General features: G+C 39.9%; 1 protein-coding gene and 1 long non-coding RNA gene across 2 annotated transcripts; one reads left to right on the top strand and one right to left on the bottom strand.

The window, feature by feature from the left end:
• Positions 1-116: 116 nt before the first annotated feature.
• Positions 117-2955, bottom strand: LOC128810805 (uncharacterized). The gene is made up of 2 exons (XR_008438142.1): positions 2858-2955; positions 117-453 (listed from the first exon to the last, which is right to left on the bottom strand). It is a non-coding gene; the product is annotated as an uncharacterized LOC128810805 (long non-coding RNA).
• On the top strand, positions 2684-25061 carry GLRX3 (glutaredoxin 3). The gene is made up of 11 exons (XM_053983947.1): positions 2684-2804; positions 7528-7636; positions 10126-10200; positions 12106-12289; positions 15882-16054; positions 17024-17085; positions 18685-18742; positions 19849-19901; positions 21777-21816; positions 21898-21990; positions 24815-25061. The coding sequence occupies exons 1-11, from the start codon at positions 2737-2739 to the stop codon at positions 24863-24865; spliced, it is 966 nt and encodes a 321-aa protein (XP_053839922.1). The 5' UTR covers positions 2684-2736; the 3' UTR covers positions 24866-25061.
• Positions 25062-27660: the final 2599 nt, after the last annotated feature.

The raw sequence follows: 27660 nt of genomic DNA, 5'->3' as shown, positions 1-27660 counted from the left end.
CTCACACAATTTACACCAACTAGAATGTATTTAGGGAAAATGTGTAGTTTTATATATTTTTCTTTGTTTTCTTTAGAAGTATTTTAGCCTATAGGAAAAGACAATAAATGGAGATATTAACAGTTTATTTTGCATTTATTTGCTTTTTTGAGAATTCAGGTAAAACATTGTTGATTAATGTGTCAAAACATGAAATTTATCCAGTGAAATTCCAGGCTGTTTCATGACCATCTTAGCAGCAGCACAGAGATCAGAGTGCTCTGGATTAATTTTTGTCTCTTTCTGCAGCAGGAGGATTATTGGAGAGACCAAAATAAACACTCAGTGTTCTCACCCACACTGCACTTCCCACCACTGGGGTAATCCTGGTCCCAGATTTAAGGGCAGCGAGCTCCAGGGGTGAGAACCTCACTTCACCTTGACAACACCCCACGTTCTTTTCCACGGATTCTCCTGGCAAAGACAAAGGAAAATGGGAATTGGTCACCTCTGGTATTGCAGAGGGTCAGCAGGGAGCAGTGGGGCCCCCAGGGGCTGTACTGGGACCAGTGACACTGGGGACACACCAGGGGACTGAGGGTGCAGGGACACCCCTGGAGGATGGGATGGCATCCAAAAGTGCCCTGGAGCCAGGCTGGAACAGCTGGGAATGTTCACCTGGAGAGGAGCAACTCCAGGGAGAGCTCAGAGCTCTGCCAGGGCCTGGAGGGGCTCCAGGAGAGCTGGAGAGGGACTGGGGACAAGGGATGAGGGACAGGACCCAGGGAATGGCTCCCACTGCCAGGGGGCAGGGCTGGATGGGAGATTGGGAATTGTTCCCAGAATTGCTGAAGGTCTGGGATGGAATTCCCAGAGCAGCTGTGGCTGCCCCTGGATCCCTGGCAGTGTTATCCCAAAAGGGTTTTATTCCCCTCTGTGGAAGAACCAGACCCCCACACAGACTTATGGGATTTATTTCCAGCTCTGCACAAAAAGGGGATGGGGCTGATCCCCCAAGGCAGCACACAATTACCAAAACTTGTCACTATTTATACAATCCACCAAACAAAGGCACAGACATTCACTGGCTGCATGTCACACAGTGCCCTTATTAATTAGTGTTCTGTCTCCTCGTTAACGATTCTCTGCTTATCTAATGATTCCCGGTGTTCCTCTGCTTTTGGGGTTTCTCAGGTTGCTGGTCGCCATCTGCTCCCCCTGGAATTCCCTTCTTTCCCAGTGGGAGCTGGCCCAGCACAGCTGGCCAGTTGTTTTTATTAGTTTCTTCCTTATCCTGAGAGTTCTGCCGAGTGCCCCTGGGGCTGGCAAATTCTGTATTCCCCGTGCCCTCTGTCAGTGGGAATCCTTCTGATACCTCAGGTTTGGCTTTTCTATTTTTCAGGTTCTGTGCTGCTTTAGTGTGTGGGTCTGAGCTTCATATTATGGGATGGTGAGCTCTGTGCACAGAGCAGGGAGACAAAACAATTCCTGCTCCAGCTGGGCACCAAGGACAAATGATCCAAAGCTCAGGCCCAGGAGCACAAACAGCGTGGGCTGGAGAGAGAAAAACAAGCAGGATGGGAGTGCCTGGGCTAAAGCTGGAATGGGACAATGAACTGCAAGGTGCAAATGGAGCAGAGCTGATCCCAGTGAGAGCCCCCGGGAGCGCTCGTGCATTTTGGGACCATTTTGGTTCCTCTTGGCTGCAGCCCTGGCTGGGCTCTGGTGCTGCCCAAGGTGGATCCATGGAGGAGATCCTTGGAATAAATCCCTGCTTTATTCTGTGGCTCTGCCCAGCCTCTGCTCCAGGGCAGCCTCACCAGCACAAAGGCTGTGCCTGCCGCCTGGGAAGGACACCTGGCATGGACTGGGCAGCCACACACGGAATGATTTTTCCCCGAAGCGTGTTCTCGAGCCCCGGGCCGGGCTCGCTGGGAGGCGAGCAGCCCTGAGGCGATGCCGGCAGTGCCTCCGCGATCCCCGGGGCGGCCTCAGGGAACGCCTGTGGGGCAGCACCCATTCTGTGTGGGACACATCTGCCACCTCCCGAGTTTTTGGAGGCGGCCGCCCACACAGGGCCACGGAGACAAAGATCAGCCTTTTCCCTTGGGAAAGAAAAGTGGCCAGCCCAGGTTCCTGATGTCAGTTTGTAGGGTTCCCTTGGGGCTGTCAGGGCAGCACAGGTTTGAGCTGGGGGCAGCTTGGGTCTGCGACACATCTTCGATCGTTTGGTTTTTTGGAGTTTGCCGGCCACTGAGGCCCACAGGCCCCTGGAGACAAAGTCCAGCCCTTTTCCCTGGGAAGGAAAAGTGGCCAGCCCAGGTTCCTGATGTCGGTTTGTAGGGTTCCCTTGGGGCTGTGAGGACAGCACAGTTTTGAGGCGAGGGCAGCTTGTGTCTGCGACATATCCTTGCTTATTGGGATTTTTTGGAGGCGGCCGGCCACTCAGGGCCACAGGCCGCCGAGCACAAGCGCGGCCTCCGGGGCAGAATCTCAGCGATCGCGCATGGCGGCGGCTCCGGGCCCCGGGGCTGTCCCTGCCCTTGGAACGGCGCGGCCGGCACGGGGCACACGTGACGCGGGGCACACGTGACGCGGGGAGCGCACGTGACGCGGGGAGCGCACGTGACGCGGGGAGCGCACGTGACGCGGGGAGGCCACGTGAGGCGGGCGGAAGCGCGTGACCGGGGCGGACGCACGTGACGCGGGCGCCGCCACGTGACCGGCGACACCACGTGTCCCTCGCTCGGGCCGGCCATGGCGGGCGCGGTGGCGGCCGCGGGCTCCGCTGAGCAGTTCCAGAAGCTGCTGCAGAGCCCGGACAGGTGAGGGGACAGCGGGGGCGACGGGGGGGGGATCTCGTTCCCGTGTCCCGTACCGGGGCTCCCGTCCCGCCGCGCCATCCCTCTGTCTCCTCCGTGGGTGCCATCTCCGGCTCCCGTCCCTCGGTGCCATCCTGGATTCCCCATCCCGGTGTCCCCCTTTTGGATCCTGTCCCTTTGTGCCATCCCGGTGTCCCCATCCCGGTGTCCCCATCCCGGTGTCCCCATCCCGGTGCCCCCATCCCGGTGTCCCCATCCCGGTGTCCCCCTTTTGGGTCCCGTCCCTTTGTGCCATCCCGGTGTCCCCATCCCGGTGTCCCCCCTTTGGGTCCCGTCCCTCGGTGCCATCCCGGTGTCCCCATCCCGGTGTCCCCATCCCGGTGTCCCCATCCCGGTGTCCCCTCACGGGTCCCCGCAGGGCACAGCTCGGGAGGGGCCGGTGCTGCCGCAGCGCTCCGTGAAACCTGCGAGGGGAAGAGAAAAAAAAAAAAAAAAAACCAAAATGGAGAAAAGCCGAGCTCCAAACTGCGCAAAGGCCGGGCTTTGGCCGGGTTCTGGCCTGGCTTTGGCCGGGTTCTGGCCTGGCTTTGGCTCGGGCTTAGCCCGGGCTTAGGCTCGGCCTTTCCCCGGCTCAGCAGTCGGGGGTGCTGCCCTGCAGCAGCTCCTGCCGCAGGGAACATGGGGCGAATCGGCTGGAAAATCCTATAAACCAGAGCTGCCCTGCGAGCTGGGATTGTCCTCCAGCCGTGGAAGGTGTCACCAAAACCACCAGGGCATTTCAGGGGGGACAGCAGTGACATTTCAGTGGGAACAGCAGTGGTGTTTCAGTGGGAACAGCAGTGACATTTCAGTGGGAACAGCAGTGACATTTCAGTGGGAACAGCAGTGGTGTTTCAGTGGGAACAGCAGTGAATTTTCAGTGGGAACAGCAGTGAATTTTCAGTGGGAACAGCAGTGGTGTTTCAGTGGGAACAGCAGTGAAATTTCAGTGGGAACAGCAGTGACACTTCAGTGGGAACAGCAGTGGTGTTTCAGTGGGAACAGCAGTGACACTTCAGTGGGAACAGCAGTGGTGTTTCAGTGGGAACAGCAGTGACACTTCAGTGGGAACAGCAGTGGTGTTTCAGTGGGAACAGCAGTGACATTTCAGTGGGAACAGCAGTGACATTTCAGTGGGAACAGCAGTGGTGTTTCAGTGGGAACAGCAGTGAATTTTCAGTGGGAACAGCAGTGAATTTTCAGTGGGAACAGCAGTGGTGTTTCAGTGGGAACAGCAGTGAAATTTCAGTGGGAACAGCAGTGACACTTCAGTGGGAACAGCAGTGGTGTTTCAGTGGGAACAGCAGTGACACTTCAGTGGGAACAGCAGTGGTGTTTCAGTGGGAACAGCAGTGGTGTTTCAGTGGGAACAGCAGTGACATTTCAGTGGGAACAGCAGTGGTGTTTCAGTGGGAACAGCAGTGAATTTTCAGTGGGAACAGCAGTGACATTTCAGTGGGAACAGCAGTGGCATTTCAGTGGGAACAGGAGTGAATTTTCAGTGGGAACAGCAGTGGTGTTTCAGTGGGAACAGCAGTGAATTTTCAGTGGGAACAGCAGTGGTGTTTCAGTGGGAACAGCAGTGACACTTCAGTGGGAACAGCAGTGGTGTTTCAGTGGGAACAGCAGTGACATTTCAGTGGGAACAGCAGTGACGTTTCAGTGGGAAGAGCAGTGACACTTCAGTGGGAACAGCAGTGACATTTCAATGGGAACAGCAGTGGTGTTTCAGTGGGAACAGCAGTGGTGTTTCAGTGGGAACAGCAGTGACACTTCAGTGGGAACAGCAGTGACGTTTCAGTGGGAACAGCAGTGACGTTTCAGTGGGAACAGCAGTGGTGTTTCAGTGGGAACAGCAGTGGTGTTTCAGTGGGAACAGCAGTGATGTTTCAGTGGGAACAGCAGTGGTGTTTCAGTGGGAACAGCAGTGACATTTCAATGGGAACAGCAGTGACACTTCAGTGGGAACAGCAGTGACATTTCAATGGGAACAGCAGTGACACTTCAGTGGGAACAGCAGTGGTGTTTCAGTGGGAACAGCAGTGATGTTTCAGTGGGAACAGCAGTGAATTTTCAGTGGGAACAGCAGTGAATTTTCAGTGGGAACACCATCATTTGGGTGTTCATTGACACAGAAGTGGCTCTGAATTATTCCTCTCCTGCACAGGGTCTCATTCATCTGGTTTTGTGCTCTGTGATGAACGGCAGGGCTCTGCTTTTCCTACAATCCCAGCCTGGTCTGGGACCTGCAGTCCCATCCAGGGACAACCTTGCCCTGTGCCAGGGTGCTCCCAGCCCCGTCCAGCCCGTCCTGAACAATCCCAGTGCTTTTATTCCATGCACATGTTTAACTTTGGGAGGGAGGAGACAGATTTACAGGTGATTAAACATGTGGTGGGATACCAGCAGTTCTTACAGACAGCAGGAGGAAATGCTGTTAAACGATGGTTCTGGGGAAAAGGAACAGAATTTCTTCCAGACTTGCTGCAGGACTTCCCCTTTCCCCCCTGGAATTGTCCTTCAGCTGGATTGTTTTGTAGGGACATTGCAGAAGAAACTCACGTGTCCAAAGGAAAATTGCTTCAGGAACAAACACAGTATTTTAAGGTTATTTAATATTTAGAAAATATATTCCTAAATATATGATGGAATATATATGTCTATATATATATAAATACATATAAATATAAATGTCTAAATACAATATTTAAAAAGACCCACCAGTAATTTTCTCATTGTCTTTGTCACAGAACATCATTTGGTTTTCTCTCTGAAGGAATTGATTATTTTATCCATGTTCTTGGACCTAAGATGAGCTGATAATCCTGATAAATCTTCCTCTGAAAACAGCATTTATGATTACATATCAATTTCACAGCATTTCTTGTTTCAGAAAATTATCATTTCTTGCATCGAGTTATCATTAAGTTTGTGTTGTAGAATAAGTGTAAATCTTGATATTTAAGGGAAAATTGGGGATTTGTCATAACCTTTTTGTCCCTGCCCTGTTTAATAGTGGAGCTCTTTTTTTTAACCTTGATTGAATGTAGGGAACACTTTGTTTAGAATTACTTAAGTGTTTCATTTTGCTAAGTCTTTATTTTTTATCTTTCTTAATGTTTTCAAGTACTCTGTTTTTTTTTTAAGGTAAAATCGAAGTGCTCAGAGAGCAGTTCAATTGCAAAATTGGAATTTGTTCTGTGAAATGAATTTTAAAAAAATCAAAAAACCAAAACAACTCCAAAACCCCTACTACAGATGAATTTAAAATATGTTTTTCCTGAAGATAACAACATCCAGCTGCAATATATTCATTTTTAAGGAAGGACCAGGCTCTGGTGGGAAGAGGATGAAATAATCCTGGGATGATTTGTCCTGAGGTCCATCCCTGTGGCCAGGTGTGTCCTGCTGTGGGCACAGACTTAAACTGAGGATTAGGGGGGGAAAAAGAAAAGTTGTTCTGTTGTTTTTCTGCCAGAATTTTCTAGAGTTTCACTGGCAAACCAAGTTTGTGAAAGCATCCAGGGTGTGTGCTCAGGTCACGGGAAGTGCTCCAGCAGGGATCTTGTGCTGCCCGTGCAGCTGTTACAATGAATTTCTATTTTTTTTTGAATAAAAGACATGAAGTGGCTGCTGTGGCATGGGTGACTTGGTTTCTCTGTTTTTCTAAGTAATTAATACCAGTACATTGTATCTTTAATTCCTTTTTCCCGTTCTCTGGTGGGTTTGACCTCTGCCAAGATGGAGAACAGAACTGAAAATTCCAATAGCTTGTCACTGCTGCCATCCCAGATGTTAAAGCCCCTGGGAGCTGGTACCCAGTGTGATGGGATTTCTGCTCACACCTTTAAATGCTGTGTAGAACCAATCCCAAACATCCCAGAAAACCTGGAATAAGAAGTTGGAGGTAATGAAAGCAGAAAAATAGCATTGCAGTGTGATGGGTTTTGTACTGCATCGCCCCAGCAGTGCTGCCTGGGCTTGCACTGTTCCCTGGAAAGGAAAACTCCTGGCTATGCTTTAAGGGGTTTTTTAATCTCAGGTGATGCCTTGGGTTTTAAGTTTTCTATTTTTCACATTCTGTGCTGCTTTAGTGTGCAGTTCTCAGCTTCACATCAGGGGATGCTGAGCTCTGTGCACAGAGCAGGGAGACAAAACAATTCCTGCTCCAGCTGGGCACCAAGGACAAATGATCCAAACCTCAGCCCAGGAGCACAAACAGCGTGGGCTGGAGAGAGAAAAACAAGCAGGATGGGAGTGCATGGGCTAAAGCTGGAATGGGACAATGAACTGCAAGGTGCAAATGGAGCAGAGCTGATCCCAGTGAGAGCCCCCGGGAGCGCTCGTGCATTTTGGGACCATTTTGGTTCCTCTTGGCTGCAGCCCTGGCTGGGCTCTGGTGCTGCCCAAGGTGGATCCATGAGGAGATCCTTGGAATAAATCCCTGCTTTATTTTGTGACTCTGCCCAGCCTCTGCTCCAGGGCAGCCTCACAGGAAGGTGGTGGGGGTGGGTTTTTATGGAGTGCCCATCCCTGGAGTGTCCAAGGAATTCCTGGAGGTGGCACTCAGGGCTCTGGGGACAAGGTGGGTGTCGGATGGTGACCCTGGAGGCCGTTCCCAGGCTCAGTGATTCCATGATGCTGGTGGTTTTTGGCAGCTGTTCCCAGGAGTGCTGTCTCTCCCCAGGTCCCTGGTGGTGGTGCACTTCTGGGCGCCGTGGGCTCCGCAGTGCGCGCAGATGAACGAGGTGATGGCAGCGCTGGCGCGGGAGCACAGCCAGGTCACCTTCGTGCAGGTGAGCCAGGGCCAGCCCTGGGGAAGGGAAGTGTTCCAAAAGAGGGGGAGGTCCCTCTTGGGGTGCCTGTGTGGCCTCACATTTCAAATGCCCCTCTCACAATTGTTATCCCAGAGGTGCTGCTGCCATCAGGGATGGCTCAGAGAAGGAATCCTGGAATGCTTTGGGTGGGAAAGGACCTCAAAGCACATCCAGTGTTATCCCAGGGGTGCTGCTGCCATCAGGGATGGCTCAGACAGGGAATGCTGGAGTGCTTTGGGTGGGAAAGGACCTCAAAGTACATCCAGTGTTATCCCAGAGGTGCTGCTGCCATCAGGGATGGCTCAGAGAAGGAATCCTGGAATGCTTTGGGTGGGAAGGGACCTCAAAGCACATCCAGTGTTATCCCAGAGGTGCTGCTGCCATCAGGGATGGCTCAGACAGGGAATCCTGGAGTGTTTTGGGTGGGAAGGGACCTCAAAGCACATCCAGTGTTATCCCAGAGGTGCTGCTGCCCTTGGGGATGGCTCAGACAGGGAATCCTGGAATGCTTTGGGTGGGAAGGGACCTCAAAGCACATCCAGTGTTATCCCAGGGGTGCTGCTGCCCTTGGGGATGGCTCAGACAGGGAATCCTGGAGTGCTTTGGGTGGGAAAGGACCTCAAAGCACATCCAGTGCCACCCCTGCCATGGGCAGGGACACCTCCCACTGTCCCAGGGTGTCCAGCCTTGGAGATGTTCCTGGTTCAGGGATCTCAGGATTCCCAGAGGGCTCCTGTGGCACTAAAATGTCCCTTCAGGAAGGTGAATTCAGCCCCTGCACGTTGTCACTCTGCTTTGTGAGGCTCTCTGCACATCCCACTGGGATCCAGGGCAAGGAAAAAGGAATTCACCCACGTGCTGATGGTTTTAAACCAAATTTCTCTGGTTAATGAGACACTTGTGGGATGATGAGGGCAGGGAGCAGTGGAGCAGCCAGCTGTGTGTGAGTGTTTTAATGTGATTTTTACAGCCTTTAGGATGTGTGTGTGGGTTTTTTTTTAAGGATTCCTCTCAGTTGGTATTTGTAAAACAGGACAGAATTACTTTAATGGTATTTTATGACTTAGAGCTTCACAGGACTAATTTTTAACATATTGCAAATTCAAGATGCTTCAATTTATCTAGAGTTTAGTAGCTTTTACCCAGCCCAACAAAGTCTGGAATCTCTCAGTTGCCTTTTTATTTTTCCTATACCATTTATTTATGACCTTTTATTATTCATTTATTATTATTTATTATTATTTATTATTTATTTTTAATAACAAGATTCCAAAGTCATCCAGGACTGTAAAACCAAGAGTGGCACATCCTTTTCCCAACTTCCCTCCTCCCAGTAATTTTAATATTACTGGTGTTCTTGCTTAGAGAAAATAAAATTCTTGGGTGAATTTTACTGATGCATTTTGGAGGGAGGAGCTCCTCAAGAGGAATATATTTGGATTTTGGCAGTTCTTGATGGGATTTTTGTATTGCAGAATATCCAGCCTGCCTTTGAATTGGCAAACACATCCCAAAACACAAACAACATTTTGGGAAGCTGTGCCAATAAGAGCAAGTTCCTGAAATATGAAATGAAATCTCTTCTGTGTTATGTGGAACATAAATATCCGAGCAGGAAATTTTGCTGGGGAAGAAAATGAGTGTTAGAGGTGGAAGTCATCATTTGCCCCTGGAGAAAGAATCAATAATTGGAATTATCTGTTCTCTTTCAATTATGTATAAGCTTTCAGTTCAATTTCAGCTAATGTAAGCTTTCATTTTCTAGCTGTAGTTTCTCACTTGGTTCTGTTGGAGTGGTGATTTGCAGGAGGAGGCTGGGGCTCAGTTTTGATGCTCCTGCTTTGCCTCTCCAATTAGTGGGTTCATTAGGAGCCTGTGTAGCTGGAGCAGCTCAAAAGCTGAGCCAGTGAAGATAAATTTCCAGAGCAAATCCCTGTGTGATGGAAGTGGGAGCAGTAATCCCAGGCTGGGCACTCAGCAGCCTTGCAGGAGTTAAAAATCAGGTTCAGCTGAAGGAACACCTCCTTTTCCCCTCCTAATTTGCAGAAATGGGGCTGCAGATGTCAGGGGTGATGTAGAGCCCCCCAAAGGGGCACAAAGGCACCTCTGTGATGGTGACATACCTGGGGGCAGTGATTTATGGGTTCCAATATAGCAGGAGCTGCACAGCATTGAGAATTTACTAGGTCAGGAGTGCACCAAAAATTTTATTCGCAGCCTCCAGGCGTCTTTTGAAATGGGCAACAAAATAAAAACCTCTGAACCTGTTTTGACACCACGGAGGTTCAGTGGGTGCCACGGCAGCCCAGAGAGTCTCATTTAAATGCAAATGTCTCACAGACTTCAGCAGCAGATCCTGTTTAAATGTATAAAATACCAGGGAGAACATTCCAGGATTGACACTCACAGTGAAACTTTAAAGAAGATTATGAAAATAATCAATTTTTTTTTTTTGGTTTGGTTTTTAGCTGGAAGCCGAGGCTGTGCCTGAAGTGTCTGAAAAATATGGAATTAGTTCTGTTCCAACGTTCTTGTTCTTTAAGGTAAGAGGAAATGGATTTAAGAGGAAATGAGTTTAAGAAAAGTGGATTTAAGAGAAAACAGAATCCATGTGGACTCTTTAATACTTTTCTAATACTCTACCAGAACCTTAGGAGCTTTCTCATTGAGGAAACACCTCTGTAACTGATTGAAGTCTATCCAGTGGAACCTAAAAATGGAGATAGAAATGGTTTTTGCACTTTATATGGAATAGTTCAGGGCCTCCTTTAGTGCTTGAGCATTCATACGTAGTTTTTATTTCACTTGTTGTACTTGGGTCAAAAGATTTACAGCAACATTTCTTTGTCTTGTAGTTGGGAAAAAACCCGAGTAAATATGGTAATAACAGAAATAACAATTCTGTTTGGGTGCTATTTGCCTGTTATGATAAAACTGATAACATTTGCTTAAATAATTATTTCTAGAGGCAGACTTGCTGCTGTTACTGATGCCTTGGAGTGGCTGCCTAGAACAGAGGCTAGACAAGGTTAGGAGGATAAAGTGGGTATTTATTAAAGGCCTTCCACAGCTACACCTTGGGCAGTCAGAAGCCTCAGAGGCTGCACCCAAGGTGTGGACCATGGTCACGATTTTTCAGGCAGATATAAGTTTGGTCTATTTACACATCAGGGGTTAATCCTCCAATTAGAGCTTTGGGTGATGAAGTTATTTACCCCCAGTTTGCTCCCCCCAGCTCACTTTTGTTGGTACTTTTCAGGGCCTGAGGCTGTCGGGTGTCCTTGAGTTTCAGGCCTGGAGGAATTGTTTAGCCTGACCAAGATGTGAAGGCAGTCACTAACACTTAGTGTGGAGTTCAGTTTCGTGCAGCACAGGACATGAGAACCGCTGTCGCCCTGTTCTTTTAGAAGTGTTAAAGTTCTGTTCAGAGCTTTCTGTGCCTTCTGATGTTCACATGTTTCTACAGAGTTTCTCACGCATGTTCATGTAGATAGTGATTGTTTGACATTCTTCTTTGTGAGAGGAGAGAATTGAGGCACTGTTGGTTTGACCAGGTAGTGGGTAGAGAAGTGACCCCTGTTAGTGGGGAGAGAAGTGGTTAGTTAGTGGGTAGAGAAGTTACCCTTGTTAGTGGTTAGAGAAGTGACCCTTGTTAGTGGTTAGAGAAGTGACCCCTGTTAATGGTTAGAGAAGTGGTTAGTTAGTGGTTAAAGAAGTGGTTAGTTAGTGGGTAGAGAAGTGACCCTTGTTAGTGGTTAGAGAAGTGGTTAGTTAGTGGTTAAAGAAGTGGTTAGAAGAAGTGGTTAGTTAGTGGGTAGAGAAGTGACCCTTGTTAGTGGTTAGAGAAGTGGTTAGTTAGTGGTTAGAGAAAGACCCTTGTTAGTGGTTAGAGAAGTGGTTAGTTAGTGGTTAGAGAAAGACCCCTGTTAGTGGGTAGAGAAGTGGTTAGTTAGTGGTTAGAGAAGTGACCCTTGTTAGTGGTTAGAGAAGTGGTTAGTTAGTGGTTAGAGAAGTGGTTAGTTAGTGGTTAGAGAAGTGGTTAGTTAGTGGTTAGAGAAGTGACCCTTGTTAGTGGTTAGAGAAGTGGTTAGTTAGTGGTTAGAGAAGTGGTTAGTTAGTGGTTAGAGAAGTGACCCTTGTTAGTGGTTAGAGAAGTGGTTAGTTAGTGGTTAGAGAAGTGGTTAGTTAGTGGGTAGAGAAAGACCCCTGTTAGTGGGTAGAGCAGTAACAGTTTGATCCCCCAGTGCACTGTCACTTTCAGAGTTCTGTGTATTGCCAGGTCAGAAATTCAGCTTCCTCTTTTATAGCCCAATGCGCGCGGAAGTTCTTTCGCGACGAACCGGCCAAGCCGCAATCGCTGAGGCGCCGCCGCCAGGAGCAGGGCCAGGCCTGGCTTTGCTGTGCCTTCAGCCCAGGCTGGCCCCACGGGTGCCTTTGTGTCCCCGCAGAACTCGCAGAAGGTGGACAGGCTGGACGGAGCGCACGCGCCCGAGCTGACGCAGAAGGTGCAGCGGCACGCGGCCGGCGCCGCCGCCCCCGCGCAGGAGCGGCTGCACGCCCGCCTCGGGCGGCTCGTCAACGCTGCCCCCTGCATGCTCTTCATGAAGGGCTCCCCCAAGGAGCCCCGCTGCGGTGAGCTCCCTTTCTCTAAGGGTTTTCTTTTGGAAGTTCTAAAGTTCTTCTGAAAGCTTTCCGCGCCTTCTGACGGTCACGTATTTCTACTGCAGTTCTCACGCGCTGTCCATGTAAATAACGTTTGTTCTGCGTTCTTTGTGGGAGGAGAGAACTGATGGGCTGTTGGTTTGACCAAAAATAACGATTATTTTGCATTCTTGTTTGTGGGAGGAGAGAAATGATGGGCTGTTGGTTTGACCAAAAATAATGATTGTTTTGCGTTCTTCTTTGTGGGAGGAGAGAATTGATGGGCTGTTGGTTTGACCAGTGTGGTTGACCAGAAATAACAATTTTTTGTGTTCTTCTTTATGGGAGGAGAGAATTGATGGAATGTTGGTTTGACCAGAAATAATGATTGTTTTCCATTCTTCTTTGTGGGAGTAGAGAACTCATGGGCTGTTGGTTTGGCCAGTGTGGCTGGAGAGGTGGCAATTCCATCCTCCAATCCACTGCCACTTTTAAAATTCTCTATCTTGCAAAATCAGAAATAAAACTCTCTCCTTTTCTCCTTTGGACTTACCAAGCTGCTGTGTACTCACTGCATGTCCAACAGCAGCAGGCCCTGCCTGGGGTTTCATGTTCACTATCTCCCATCTGCTGGGTGAATTGTACTGGTTTATTTTAGGCCCAAATTTTATGTATGTGTACATATTTGAAATATGTATACATTTAAAATTTTAAATACGTGTATATTTATGTATGTATAAATATATATATAATTATTTCTAATAACAAGTTTTATATAAAAATATATTTTTATAATTATATTTATATATCTGAGCATATTTTAAATATGTATATATTTTAAATTTTAAATGTGTATATATTTTATGTATGTATAAATATATATAATTATTACAAAAAACAAATTTTAAATAAACAATATTTTTATAATTATATATGCATACATATTTTAAATATGTGTATATTTTAAATTTTTAATTTGTATACATTTTAAATTTAAATATGTATATATGTATGTATATATAAATATATATAATTATTACTAATAACAAATTTTAAATAAAAATATATTTTTATAATTATATATGTATACATATTTTAAATATGTGTATATTTTAAATTTTAAATTTGTATAAATTTAAATTTTAAATATGTATATATTTATTTATGTATAAATATATATAATTATTACTAATAACAAATTTTGTATAAAATATTTTTATAATTATATATGTATATGTATACATATTTTCAAGATGTATATATTTTAAAATTTAAAGATATATATTTATGTATGTATCAATAGATCTAAATATCACTGATAACAAAATTTTTATAAAATATTTTTAATAATTATATATATGTATACATATTTTAAATATGCATATACTTATGTATGTATAAATATAATTATTACTCATAACAAATTTTATACAAAATAGTTTTTATACTTACATTTATATATAATGTAGGCAGGCAGCACTGACAGAAGCAGAGGACACAGCCTCGAGCTGCATCGGGGGAAGTTTAGGTTGGATATCAGGAAAAAGTTCTTTACAGAAAGAGGGATTTATTTATTTAAATCTAACAAAACTATTTTTAACTTAGTTAGTTAATTTACTAATAAACAATTAACTAATACTATAAAATATTTTAAATTTTAAAAATAATTTATTATTAAATTTACTAAAAAATAACATGTTTAAGCGAAATTTCTCTTTAAAATACTTTATAAACTTTAAAAATTAAAACCTTTCAACTTAATGAAAAACTATTTTATATAATATTTATTTTTTAAAAATTAGAACAAAATCAAAATAAAATTATAAATATTAGTTTGCATTATAAAAAATATAAATATTACTTCAAATTATGAAAAAATGATAAAAATTACTTTAAATTCAGGAGGATTTATATATATTATGTATTTGTCAGAGATGATCTGGATCTGTTTATCAGTAGTAGGAGTAATAAAAATAGAATTAAATAAAAGACCCTGCTAGGTAAAGATGGAGATAATGTTGACTTTTATCTACTTTGATACAGATAAGATGTGCTGGGCCCTTCAGTTCAGTTGGCAAGTGGAGGGAACTTTTCCCAGCAGGGATTTGGGGATTTTAGTGCAGTTTGGGGCATTTTTTTCCCTTGGAAAAGGCAGCAGAGCAGAGCGTGGGGTGAGGCAGCCCTGGCTGACCCTTGGGTGTGGTTCCTGCAGGTGCTGCAGGTGTGATTTCTGTGCATTCCTTGGGCAACACTGGGGTTTATTTGGTACGTTTTGCTCGTTGGCTCCATTCATACTCTCAATTTCCAAGGTGTTCTTGTTGCTCTGATCACCCTGTTTTTATATATATATATATTTATATATATATAAATTATATAATTATATATATAATTTTATATATAATTATATAATGTATAATCATATAATTACATTATATATAATTATATAATTATATTTTATATAATATAATATAAATATAACAAATAGATAAATAGAATAAATATATAAATATATTTATATTAATATAAATATATTTATTACATTTTTATATATTTATACACAAATATAAAAATAATAGCTATTGATATGTTTATATTTATATAATAAATATATAGCAAATATATAATATTTACAGTAATATATAACATAACATAATATGCTATGCTATAATATATTATAATATACTATGCTATAGTATACTATGCTGTACTATGCTGTACTATGCTGTACTATGCTATAATATGCTATAATATGCTAAATATAATATAATACGATATGATATAACGTAATATAACGTAATATAACGTAATATAACGTAATATAACACAACAAACATAATATAACATAATATACTATGGTATACTATGATATACTATAATATACTACACTATAATATACTACAATATAATATAATATACTACAATATAATATACTACAATATAATATGCTATAATATGCTATAATATAATATAATATATTATAATATAATATGCTATAATATGCTGTAATATAATATAATATAATATATTATAATATAATATGCTATAATATGCTATAATATAATATAATATAACATAATATAACATAACGTAACACAACAAACATAATATAGCATAATATAGCATAATATAGCATAATATAGCATAATATAGCATAATATAGCATAATATAGCATAATATACTATGGTATACTATGATATACTATGATATACTATACTATACTATACTACAATGTAATGTAATATAATATAATATAATATAATATAATATAATATAATATAATATAATATAATATAATATAATATAATATAACATAATATAATATAACATAATATAATATAACATAATATAATATAACGTAATATAATACAACATAACATAACATAATATAATATAACATATAACATAATATAACATCACATATACAAAATAAGTAGACACTATTTGCAGCAGTACAGCATTGCTATGTGCACTACTGCGCTCTCCTGTGTGGCCATGTCACCATTTACCCTCTCACCGTTCGCTCTGGCGCGGTCGCTGTCCCCGTGCCGGGCCCAGCCGAGCTGAGCCCCGTTTCCCTCGCAGGCTTCAGCCGGCAGATGGTGGAGATCCTGCAGCGGCACGGCGTGCCCTTCAGCTCCTTCGACGTCTTCTCGGACGAGGAGGTGCGCCAGGGCCTCAAAGCCTTCTCCAACTGGCCCACCTACCCCCAGCTCTACGTGGCTGGGGAGCTCATCGGGGGCCTGGACGTCGTCAAGGTGCCGCGCTCGCGTTTCTCGCCTTTTGCCTTTGCTTAACCTCTCAAGTCAGGTTCACTTAAATGACTGTGAAGCTCTAGAAGTCTCCTAAACAACCTTCTTTTTTTTTTTTTCTTATTTTGATAGGGTTTAACATTTGTTTCGGTTTTTAGAGCACATGACCTTGAGCAAACCACAAAATCCACTGCCAAGCTACAGTAAGGGCCTAGCCAACAGAAGAACTGCCTCTAGAAGCCTCAGATCTTCCATTTCCCGTTTATATTTTCATCCTTCTCCATGAAAGCCTCCCGCTCCCAACCATACCACCCCACCCAAATTTCTGTATCAGCCCAGCACGCCCCTCTGGCCGCCCTGGCTGGCTCCAGGCCCTGGCAGGGCGCTCGGGGACCTTGGCACGAAGTCAAAAACACCTGTGGCTTCCATTTCAGCTGCCAAGCTTATATGAGGGATTACAACCGGTGGTGGTTCAATTGGCACAGGGTGGAAAAGTGGAATTTTGGGGTTTTTTTAGAATGTAATTCACGGATACAACATGGAGGGATCTGGGCGTGCCCGAGCCTTTTCTTCCTTCTTCTTGCCCTCCATGTCTCGGTGTGATGGGGACACTTTTGGTCTAGGATAGGGACAGTGTCCAACACAGATTTTAGGTGTTGGGACAGGAGCTGTGAACCTGGTACACGTAATTTTGGGTATATAATGTGGGAGGTGCTCGGGGCAGACTGCCATGGCTTCTGTACCAGCCAGACCTCGGCAGATCACAGAGAAAATATTTTAGATAAAAAGAAATAAACAACCTTGAAAACTCAGCTTGACTCCTTCCAGAGCTGTTCTTTGGCTGCCGGGCTAGGGGAAGAGGAATTTCACACTCTGGGGTCTTGCCAACCCAAGCCTGAATATTCCTTGCCAGAAATGTCTTTTTCTTGCCTTTTCCACCTCATTTTTTGCTTTTTTTCCCCCCGATTTCCCCAGGAGCTGGAGGCGTCGGGAGAGCTGGACACGATCTGCCCAAAGGGCCAGAAGCTGGAGGACAGGTGGGGCAATGAGAACAAATGTTGAGTTTTCTTTCTGTGTCATGTAGGGGAAACCCTCTGCTTCATTCTGCTTTTAAATTCCTGCTTCGTCAGAAGTGCCTCAAGAATTCATTTGCTTTACAGAATTCCTGCAGTTTTTCAGTGTCTTTTGGGGTTTGTACATCGAAGTCCAAGGATCTTTACTTATATTTGTGGCTTAATTTCTGCTTGTTGCAAAAAAGTATCTTTTTCTATATTTATATAGCTATATATATCTATTTATGCATTAATATATCTATATCTATTTATATATCTCCATGTATCCATATATTTATAAATATATCTTTCTATATTTATATATCCACATATATAAATTTATATATTTATACATTTATGTATATATGTATTTATTTATAAATATATCTGTACTTCTATATTTCTATTTATATATCTATATATATCTACTTGTAGATTTATATATTTATATAGCTACTTATATATTTATATATCCACTAATACATTTATATATCCACTAATATATTTATATATACACTAATATATTTATATATCCACTAATATATTTATATATCCACTAATATATTTATATATACACTAATATATTTATATATACACTAATATATTTATATATCTACTTATATATTTATATATCCACTAATATATTTATATATCCACTAATATATTTTTATATCCACTAATATATTTTTATATCCACTAATATATTTATATATCTACTTATATATTTATATATCTGTATCTATAGGTGGCTATATAGAAATAGATTCCTTCTTGCCTCTCTTTAAACAATTTATTCTTTAAAAATAACTGGGAAAATCATCTTTTTAAGCTTTTTTCCAGCTTTATTTGCCACTGATTTCCCATCTCTGGTGTCACTGGAGGGAATCCCTGCCTGGTTCTTCTCTCTGCTCAGTGCAGTGCAGAAATAATTTCATTAAATCCCATTTAAAAGTGGTCATAAATAATAATCCCACCATTCTAAATTCCAGGGATTAATTAATTCCTTCCCAATTTGTCCCGAGGCTTGGGTTACTTCACTTTGAAATTGTTTCACTGAGGCCACAAACCCCAATTAATGCTTTGAGCAGAGATTAAATTGGAGATTGAGATGAGATGGGCACATCTTCAAAAACTTTTTTTTAGTGGCCTTTAAAACTTTTTTTTTTTAACCTTTTAGCCCCTTCCTGTGCTTTTTAAGGAGTTTGCTAAGAAATCAAACATTTTTTGGCCAGTTCTTGATGGAAGTTTGCCAATTGCACAAGCAGTAACTCCATTTACACAGAATTTTTTTTGCTTGGCACAAACTTTAGAGGGAAAGAAGAGAATTGGAAATGTCCTCTGCCTCCCAAAGGCTTTTAAAATTCCCTTAAAAAAATAAAAAAAACCCTCCCAAGTTTTATTTTTGGTTAAAATAGTCCCTGGGCTGTGTTGGAAGGAGCAGCATTTTGGGTAAGTTTCAGGGATATTTTTCACCATTCCTGCTGGGAATGGGGCAGTTCTGGGAGCTGGATCTGTTTTGATTTTTCCCTTCCACACCTGCCTTTGTTTGGGGTGATAACCAAAGGCTTTCTTGTCTTTTTCCAGGCTTAAATCCTTGATAAACAAAGCTCCTGTGATGCTCTTTATGAAGGGAAACAAACAGGTAACGTGGAGTGCTCCAGAAAATATGGAATTTTTAGCTTCTTCTCCCTAAATTCAAATCAGGGCTGCTGCAAAAGTTATTTATCTTTTCATCTGGGGCTTCTGTAAACCATGGAACAGCCCTGGTTTTAATTATTGCTGAATATTATTGAAGTATTGGATGTTTCTATTATTATCTATATTAATAATATAATATACTGTAATATACTATAATATACTACAATATACTATAATACAATATAATGTACTGTAATATACTATAATATAATATAATATAATATAATATAATATAATATAATATAATATAATATAATATAATATAATATAATATAATATAATATAATATAATATAATATAATATAATATCAATTGATATACTATAAATTAACATCATATCAATTAATAGAATATAAATTAACATAATATCATCTCATATCAATTAATAGAATATAAATTGGTATATTATATTAATATATATTATATTAGTATGCTATAATATACTATATATCATATATATAATATAATATAATATATCAATTAACATAATATAATATCAATTGATATACTATAAATTAACATCATATCAATTAATATACTATAAATTAACATAAATAATCTCATATCAATTAATATACTATAAATTAGTATTAATATTATAATAGATATTTCTAATATCTTATATAATATAATATATTTATTATATAATACCTATAATGCCTATTAATATCTAACAATTGCTGGGTGTTTTTTTTTGTCTTCATGTGAAGAGTTTGCAGTGGATATGAACTATTAATTCATTATAATTCACATTATAATCAATTTAATTACAGTTGAATTCATGAGAATTAAATTAATTCTAATGATGATAAATATAACAAGTTGCTGTTCTTGTTTATTGGAGTTTATTGTGGTGAATCCAGGGCAGTGGTGCCTCAAAATGAAGCAGATTTATTCCATAAATCCATAAAAATCAGGAGATAAAGGATGGAGAAGGGATAAAGGAGGGGCTCATCCAGCAAAAAATTGGGAATTGCTGTAGGGCAGCAGGAATTCCATGGATTTAAAAAAAAAAACAGAGACATTTCATATCTATATTTTATATTTTAGATGGCAAAATGTGGCTTCAGCAAGCAAATCCTAGAAATCATGAATAACAGCGGGTAGGTAAAATGGGCTTGGGTTTGGGATGGTTAAAAACTGCATTTTATGCAAAAAAAAAAGAGAAAATATAACTGCAATTATTCCCTAAATACGGATTTTTATTTTTAAAGAGGATTTCAAGCAGCTGAAAGGTTCCTTGAGAATTTTAATGAAGTTTTTTTGGGATCATTGAGGAGTTTTTTTGAGAATTTTGTGGGTTCTTTCAAGATCTGTAAGGTTTTTTTTGGTTTTTTTTTTTTTTTGAGAATTTTGTGGGGTTCTGTTAGAATGTAAAGAAATTTTTGAGGGCTCTTTGAAAATTTTGGAGCCTTTTTGGTGAGGATTTTTTGGAGAATTTTGAGTGTTTTTTTAGGATTTTGGGTTTTCTCTGTGAGAATTTTCAGGGTTTTTTTTTTTTTTGGGGGGGAATTTTGAGGATTTTTGTCAGAATTTTGAGAGGTTTTGAAAATTTTTAGGGTTTTTGAAAAACCTTGAGGTTTTGAGACTTTTGAGGGTTTAAAAAAATCTTGAGGTTTTAGAACTTTTTGGGGTTTTTTGAGACTTTTGAGGTTATTTAAAAAATCTTGAAGTTTAGAACTTTGAGGGATTTTTTTTAGAATTTTGAGGGGTTTTTGGGAACATTGACTTTTTTTTTATAATTTTGAGGGATTTTTTTCCCAGCAATTTATTGGCTTTTTAAAAAGTCTTGAACTTTTAGAACTTTGAGTGATTTTTTTTTTTTTAGATTTTTGAGGGGTTTTTGAGAACATTGAGGGGTTTTTTTTGATAATTTTAAGGGATTTTTTCCCAGCAATTTATTGGCTTTTTAAAAATCTTGAAGTTTTAGAACATTGAGGTTTTTTTTTTTTTAGAATTTTGAGGGGTTTTTGAGAACATTGAGGGTTTTTTTTTTGATAATTTTAAGGGATTTTTTCCCAGCAATTTATTGGCTTTTTAAAAATCTTGAAGTTTTAGAACTTCGAGTGATTTTTATTTTAGAATTTTGAGGGGGTTTTAAGAACATTGAGGGATTTTTTTTTTTATATAATTTATGGGATTTTTTTCCCAGCAATTTATTGGCTTTTTAAAAAGTCTTGAAGTTTTAGAACTTTGAGGTTTTTTTTTTTAGAATTTTGAGGGGTTTTTGAGGTTAATTTGAGGGTTTTTTTGTAATTTTGAGGATTTTTTGAGAACTTTGCAGGTTTTTTTCCACCATTTTATGAGTTTTTAAAAAAATCTTGAAATTTTAGAACTTTGAGGGGGATTTTTTTTTAGAATTTTGAGGGGTTTTAAGAACATTGAGGTTTTTTTTTGATAATTTTAAGGGATTTTTTTTCCCAGCAATTTATTGGCTTTTTAGAAATTTTGAAGTTTTAGAACTTCAAGTGATTTTTTTTTAGAATTTTGAGGGGTTTTTGAGAACTTTGAGGGTTTTTTTTGTAATTTTGAGGATTTTTTGAGAACTTTTCAGGTTTTTTTCCACCATTTTATGAGTTTTTAAAAAAATCTTGAAGTTTTAGAACTTTGAGGGGTTTTTTTAGAATTTTGAGGGGTTTTTGAGAAATTTGAGGACTTTCTGACAACTTCACAGATTTTTTCCACCATTTTATAGATTTTTAAAAAAAATCTTGAACTTTTACAACTTCGTTTTTTTTTGGAGAAATTTGAGGACTTTCTGACAACTTCGCAGGTTTTCCCCACCATTTTACAGATTTTTAAAAAAACCTTGAAATTTTAGAAATTTTCAGGGTTTTTTTTACGTTTTTATGAGAACTTTGAGCCTCTCTTTACAAACACTGCGGGATTTTGTTGTTTTTTTTGAGCATTTCTTCCCAACTGCACCGTGAATAATGTGAATATCCCATTTTTTTTTCTTTTTTCCCCTCTCTCCCCAGCGTGGATTACGAGACCTTTGACATCCTGGAGGACGAGGAGGTAACAGAACCTGCCCATTCCCCCTGCTGCATTTCCCAGAGCCACAATTCCCAAATATTTCCCAAATATTTGCTTTTCCAGGTGCGCCAGGGGCTGAAATCCTTTTCCAACTGGCCCACGTACCCCCAGCTGTACGTGAGGGGGGAGCTGGTGGGGGGGCTGGACATCGTCAAGGTAGGAGCTGGGTTTCTTGGCAATCAAAACTCCATTTATTGCATTTAAAAATTCCATTTATAGCATTTTAAAATTCCATTTATTGCATTTAAAAATTCCATTTATTGCATTTAAAAAACTCTATTTATTGCATTTACAAAGTCCATTTATTGCATTTAAAAACTCCATTTATTGCATTTACAAACTCCATTTGTTACATTTAAAAATTCCATTTTTTGCATTTAAAAATTCCATTTATTGCATTTAAAAATTCCATTTATTGCATTTAAAAACTTCATTTATTGGAATTTTCACTCCATTTATTGCATTTACAAACTCCATTTATTGCATTTACAAACTCCTTTTTTGGAATTTTCACTCCATTTATTGCATTTAAAATCTCTATTTATTGCATTTAAAAATTCCATTTATTGCATTGAAAAACTCCATTTATTGCATTGAAAAACTCCATTTATTGCATTTAAAAATTCCATTTATTGCATTTTAAAACTCCATTTATTGCATTTAAAAACTTCATTTATTGGAATTTTCACTCCATTTATTGCATTTAAAAACTCCATTTATTGCATTTAAAAAACTGCATTTGTTGCATTTAAAAACTCCATTTCTTGCATTTAAAAATTCCATTTATTGCATTTAAAAATTCCATTTATTGCATTTTAAAATTCCATTTATTGCATTTAAAAATTCCATTTATTGCATTTTAAAATTCCATTTATTGCATTTAAAAACTCCATTTATTGCATTTAAAAACTCCATTTATTGGAATTTTCACTCCATTTGATGCATTTACAAACTCCATTTATTGCATTTAAAAATTCCATTTATTGCATTTAAAAATTCCATTTATTGCATTTAAAAAACTCCATTTGTTGCATTTAAAAACTCCATTTATTGGAATTTTTTTGTTGTTTTTTTTTTTGTTTTTGTTTTTGTGGTTTGTTTTTTTTTGTTTTTTTTTTTTTTTTTTTTTTGTTTTTTTTTTTGTTTGGTTTTTTTTTTTTTTGTTTGTTTGTTTTTTTTTTTCCCAGAAAACATTCCTGGGAAAAAAGGAAATTTTCTTGGAGCTGTTGGAGCAGCCCCAGAGTTCCCAAATCCTCCTGAGCCAATTCCTCAGACTCTGGGGCTCCTGGGAATGCTCAGGCAATAAAAAATCCCTTTTCACTCTAAAAATGCTGGGACTACTTAAATTACAGAGATTTGTTTGGTTTATTTAACAAGTGTGAGGATTGCCCCAATTACATAGATTAATTTTATTTACAAAGATTAATTCTACTTCAATTGCATAGATTAATTTTATTTATGTAGATTAATGTTATTTAAAGTATATGGATTAATTTTATTTACAAAGATTAATTTTGCTTCAATTGTATAGCTTTATTTTATTTATATGAACTACTTCAATTGTATAGATTAATTTTACTTAAAGTATATACATTTTTATTTATTTAACAAGTGCAGGGATTGCTTCAATTATTACATAAATTTTTAATTGAAATGATATAAAATTACTACATAAATAATAATTTTAATTGTAGCTATTAGTTTTGCCTAAATTCTGGAGATTAATTTTATTTCTGTAGATTAACTTCACTTAAATTATATAGATTAATTCTATTTCTATAGAATTATATAGAATTATATAGAATTATATATTCTATAGAATTATATAGAATTATATGGAATTATATAGATTAATTCTATTTCTATAGAATTATATAGAATTATATATTCTATAGAATTCTATAGAATTATATGGAATTATAGAGATTAATTCTATTTATATAGAATTATATAGAATTATATATTCTATAGAATTATATGGAATTATATAGATTAATTCTATTTATATAGAATTATATAGAATTATATAGAATTATATATTCTATAGAATTATATGGAATTCTATAGAATTATATAGAATTATATAGAATTATATAGATTAATTCTATTTCTATTACCTAAAGTATATAGGTTAATTCTGTTTATTGAACAAGTGTAGGGATAGCTTTGATAATACAGATTAATTTTGCTTACATTATATGGATTCACTTCACTTAGAGATCAATTTTATTTGTTTATTTAGCAAGTGTGGGGATGAAAGAAATAAAATTAATCTGGATAATTGAAGAAGTGTGGGGGCTTGTTCAGTGCTCAGGAAGGGGAGTCTTGGGCACTGTGAGATGCTGTAAAATCCATTTTTTTCCTGCTATTTCAATGGAATTTCTCCCTTTGCATCCTTGGGCTGCTTGAATTCCTGACTCGTAGGGGTGGGTGAATGTTGTGCGTGGTTCAAATTTCATTTTTTATGTGGGATTGTTGAAAGAGAGCTGTTTGTGCCGAGGTGTGGGGGAGGAAGAAGCTTTCCCAGGTGTCTCCTGGCGTTCCTTCCCAGCCCTGCAGTGGGAATTCCAGTCCCAGGATGGGCAGGGCAGGCACCTCCTGCTCAGCATCCCCAGGAGATTTTATTTTCTTGTTGGGCTTTGTGGGTGGGAGGAACAAAACCCAGCCGTGGGTGGCACCTTTGGGGTGCTGGAAAGTTCTCTGGGTGCCTGGAATTCCACCTGGGAATTCCACCTGGGAGGAGATCCAGGGACCCCAGCCAGAGCTTTCAAGGTGTGATTTTTCCATTCCAGTGTTTTGTCTTTTTTTTTGCTAAATACACCCAAAGCAGAATTTAAATCCTTTATAAAGCTCAGAGTGTTGCCCAGGAGGGAGCTCTGGTGAGGCTCCAGCACACACCCTGCTGCCAGGGAGTGTTCCCTGCTGGAATGCCCTTGGATAATCCCAGCAAATCCATCACTGCTGCCTTTCTGCCTTTCAGGAGCTGAAGGAAAGTGGGGAACTGCTGCCTGTGCTGAAGGGGGAGAATTAATGGGGAGGACATCAGTGGGAAGAGAAATCCCTGGAACAGCCTGGAACAGTTCGAGATTCTGGAGAAACAGACAACTTCAGCCCTGAGGAGCGTCAGGAGGGGAAGCAGACAGGAAATAAATATAAATATTCTCTTTATGAAAAAAGGGGTTTCACTGGGGACACAACAAGGTCAATTAAAATTCACTGCTCCAGGATTTGTGGTGTTGGGCTTTCATGATTTGCGCCCCTGTCCATCCCAGAATTATTTAAGGTGAAATTGGAACTTGGCTTTTTTTTTTTTGGGGCTCAGCTCTCATTAGGGGAATATTAATGAGGCACCATCTCTTCCTGCCCCCATTAATTGTTTCCATGTCTAATGAACAAGAAAAACGCTTTGGGAGCCTTCCCCCAGCGCAGCTTTAGGGAGTTGTTAATGAGCTGCTGCTCTGTCCTCTGCAAACTCGTTAAGTGGGCGCACTAATTGCTAGTTTGGGGTGCTCAGTCACGGACCTGGGGGTTTGGGGGATGTTTCAGAGGTTTTGGAGGTGCTGGTGGATCCTCAGGGAAAGTTTCCTGGGCCACTCCAGGGATCCTTCACTGCTGGATCCAGAGGATTTCACCGGGGCTCAGTCCTTGTTTCCACACCTGAGTAAATTCCAGAGCCCCAAATCCTCTCCTTGCTGGGAGGGGCCAGGACTGACCTTCCCAGGTGTGCCTGGAGAAGGAGCTCCAGGTGAGGTGCACACCTTGGGGCAGCACCTTGGGAGGCTTGGGGAGCAGCTCTGGGGCTTTCCCCCCAAATTCTAAATATGATCCAAGTCCCTGAACCTCAAATCTGGAGTTAAGCTTATCCCAACCTGGAGGAGATTGGCAGCAGGGAAGCAGCTCCTTCCATGTGTTAGAGGATTCCTAGGGATGGATATTTAATTTTCTAGGATTAGTTTTAGTAATTGCTATCATATATGTGTTATAACTTTAAACCTGATTTTAATTGCTCTGGAAAAAAAAAAAATCCTTGTCATGAAAACAAGCCTTAATTAATCCTCTTAAGTGAATTGCAAATGCATTCAGGTAGTTGTCAGTAGGAAGAAAATAATTTATTACAGCAAAACGTAGCACCCCTGTGGTGAAATAAGGAGTTAGAAGCTTTAATTAAATACTAAATACCAAATGCTATTTAGTTTTCTTTCGGAATTCAGTGTAGTGGAATTTATTTGGGGTTTATGGAGTCCTGGTAATGGATTTATAGACATGCAGCAGAGCAGCGGGGAATAGCAGTTGATTCCTGACAATTTGTATTTTTATTTGTTCCAGTACTGGATATTGGGGATTGTTCCCTGGCACAGGCTGCCCACAGCAGCTGTGGGTGCAGTTAGAGCCTCCTGCTCTGCATTTCCCTCCTTATTGTGCAATATTCCCCTTGTCTGTCCCAACATTTCAGCTGGATTATTTTCCCCTGCAATTTAATGTTGGGATATTAGGGGAAAAAAAAACCAAACAAGCTATTCCAGAGGATGATGAAGAGAGGAACAGCCAGTGATTAAACCCTCCGTGCTACTTAAATATATTAAATAACTTCACCCTGCAGATAATTGTCACCTCCCAGGTGCTGGGATAAGAAATTCCTTTGAACCTCCATAAAAGATTCCAGGTTGGAAAGGGAAATATCACTTGGCTGAGATCAGGGATGCAATCCATACCTGGGATTGAAATTCAAAATGAACCTGGCTGCATGTGAACACTGACTGAGGGCTTCTGCCAGGCCAAGGAGAAACCTGGGTTAGCCAGTGGTGTTAATTAGGGGGTATTTCATGGGGAAATTGGGGTTCATGATTTTAATTAGGGGGTATTTTATGGGGAATTTGGGGTTCATGATTTTAATTAGGGGGTATTTCATGGGGAAATTTGGGTTCATGATTTTAATTAGGGGGGTATTTTATGGGGAATTTGGGGTTCATGATTTTAATTAGGGGGTATTTTATGGGAAAATTTGAGTTTATGATTTTAATTAGGGGGTATTTCATGGGGAATTTGGGTTCATGATTTTAATTAGGGGGTATTTTATGGGGAATTTGGGGTTCATGATTTTAATTAGGGGGGTATTTTATGGGAAAATTTGAGTTTATGATTTTAATTAGGGGGGCATTTCTTGGGGAAATTGGGGTTCATGATTTTAATTAGGGGGGTATTTTATGGGGAATTTGGGGTTCATTATTTTAATTAGGGGGTATTTTATGGGGAAATTAGGGTTCATGATTTTAATTAGGGGGTATTTTATGGGGAATTTGGGGTTCATGATTTTAATTAGGGGGCATTTTATGGGGAAATTGGGGTTCATGATTTTAATTAGGGGGTATTTTATGGGGAAATTTGGGGTTCATGATTTTAATTAGGGGGGGTATTTTATGGGGAATTTGGGGTTCATGATTTTAATTAGGGGGGTATTTTATGGGAAAATTTGAGTTTATGATTTTAATTAGGGGGGCATTTCTTGGGGAAATTTGAGTTCATGATTTTAATTAGGGGGTATTTTATGAGGAATTTGGGGTTCATGATTTTAATTAGGGGGGTATTTTATGGGGAAATTGGGGTTCATGATTTTAATTAGGGGGGGTATTTTATGGGGAAATTGGGGCTCATGATTTTAATTAGGGGGGTATTTCATGAGGAAATTTGGGTTCATGATTTTAATTAGGGGGTATTTCATGGGGAAATTTGGGTTCATGATTTTAATTAGGGGGTATTTTATGGGAAAATTTGGGTTGGTTCATGATTTTAAGTAGGGGGGTATTTTATGGGGAAATTGGGGTTCAT

This window comes from Vidua macroura, chromosome 8 (assembly GCF_024509145.1).
Source record: "Vidua macroura isolate BioBank_ID:100142 chromosome 8, ASM2450914v1, whole genome shotgun sequence".
Taxonomy (NCBI): Eukaryota; Metazoa; Chordata; class Aves; order Passeriformes; family Viduidae; genus Vidua; species Vidua macroura.
This window is presented reverse-complemented; position numbering and strand designations above follow the sequence as displayed.

What these genes read in the sequence shown, in the direction of transcription:
- GLRX3 (XM_053983947.1), top strand. Translation starts at nt 2,737, where the DNA reads ATGGCGGGCGCGGTGGCGGCCGCGGGCTCCGCTGAGCAGTTCCAGAAG. An exon ending in CTGCTGCAGAGCCCGGACAG is followed by an intron (nt 2,805 to 7,527) that starts GTGAGGGGACAG and finishes GTCTCTCCCCAG; the next exon opens with GTCCCTGGTGGTGGTGCACT. An exon ending in GCCAGGTCACCTTCGTGCAG is followed by an intron (nt 7,637 to 10,125) that starts GTGAGCCAGGGC and finishes TTTGGTTTTTAG; the next exon opens with CTGGAAGCCGAGGCTGTGCC.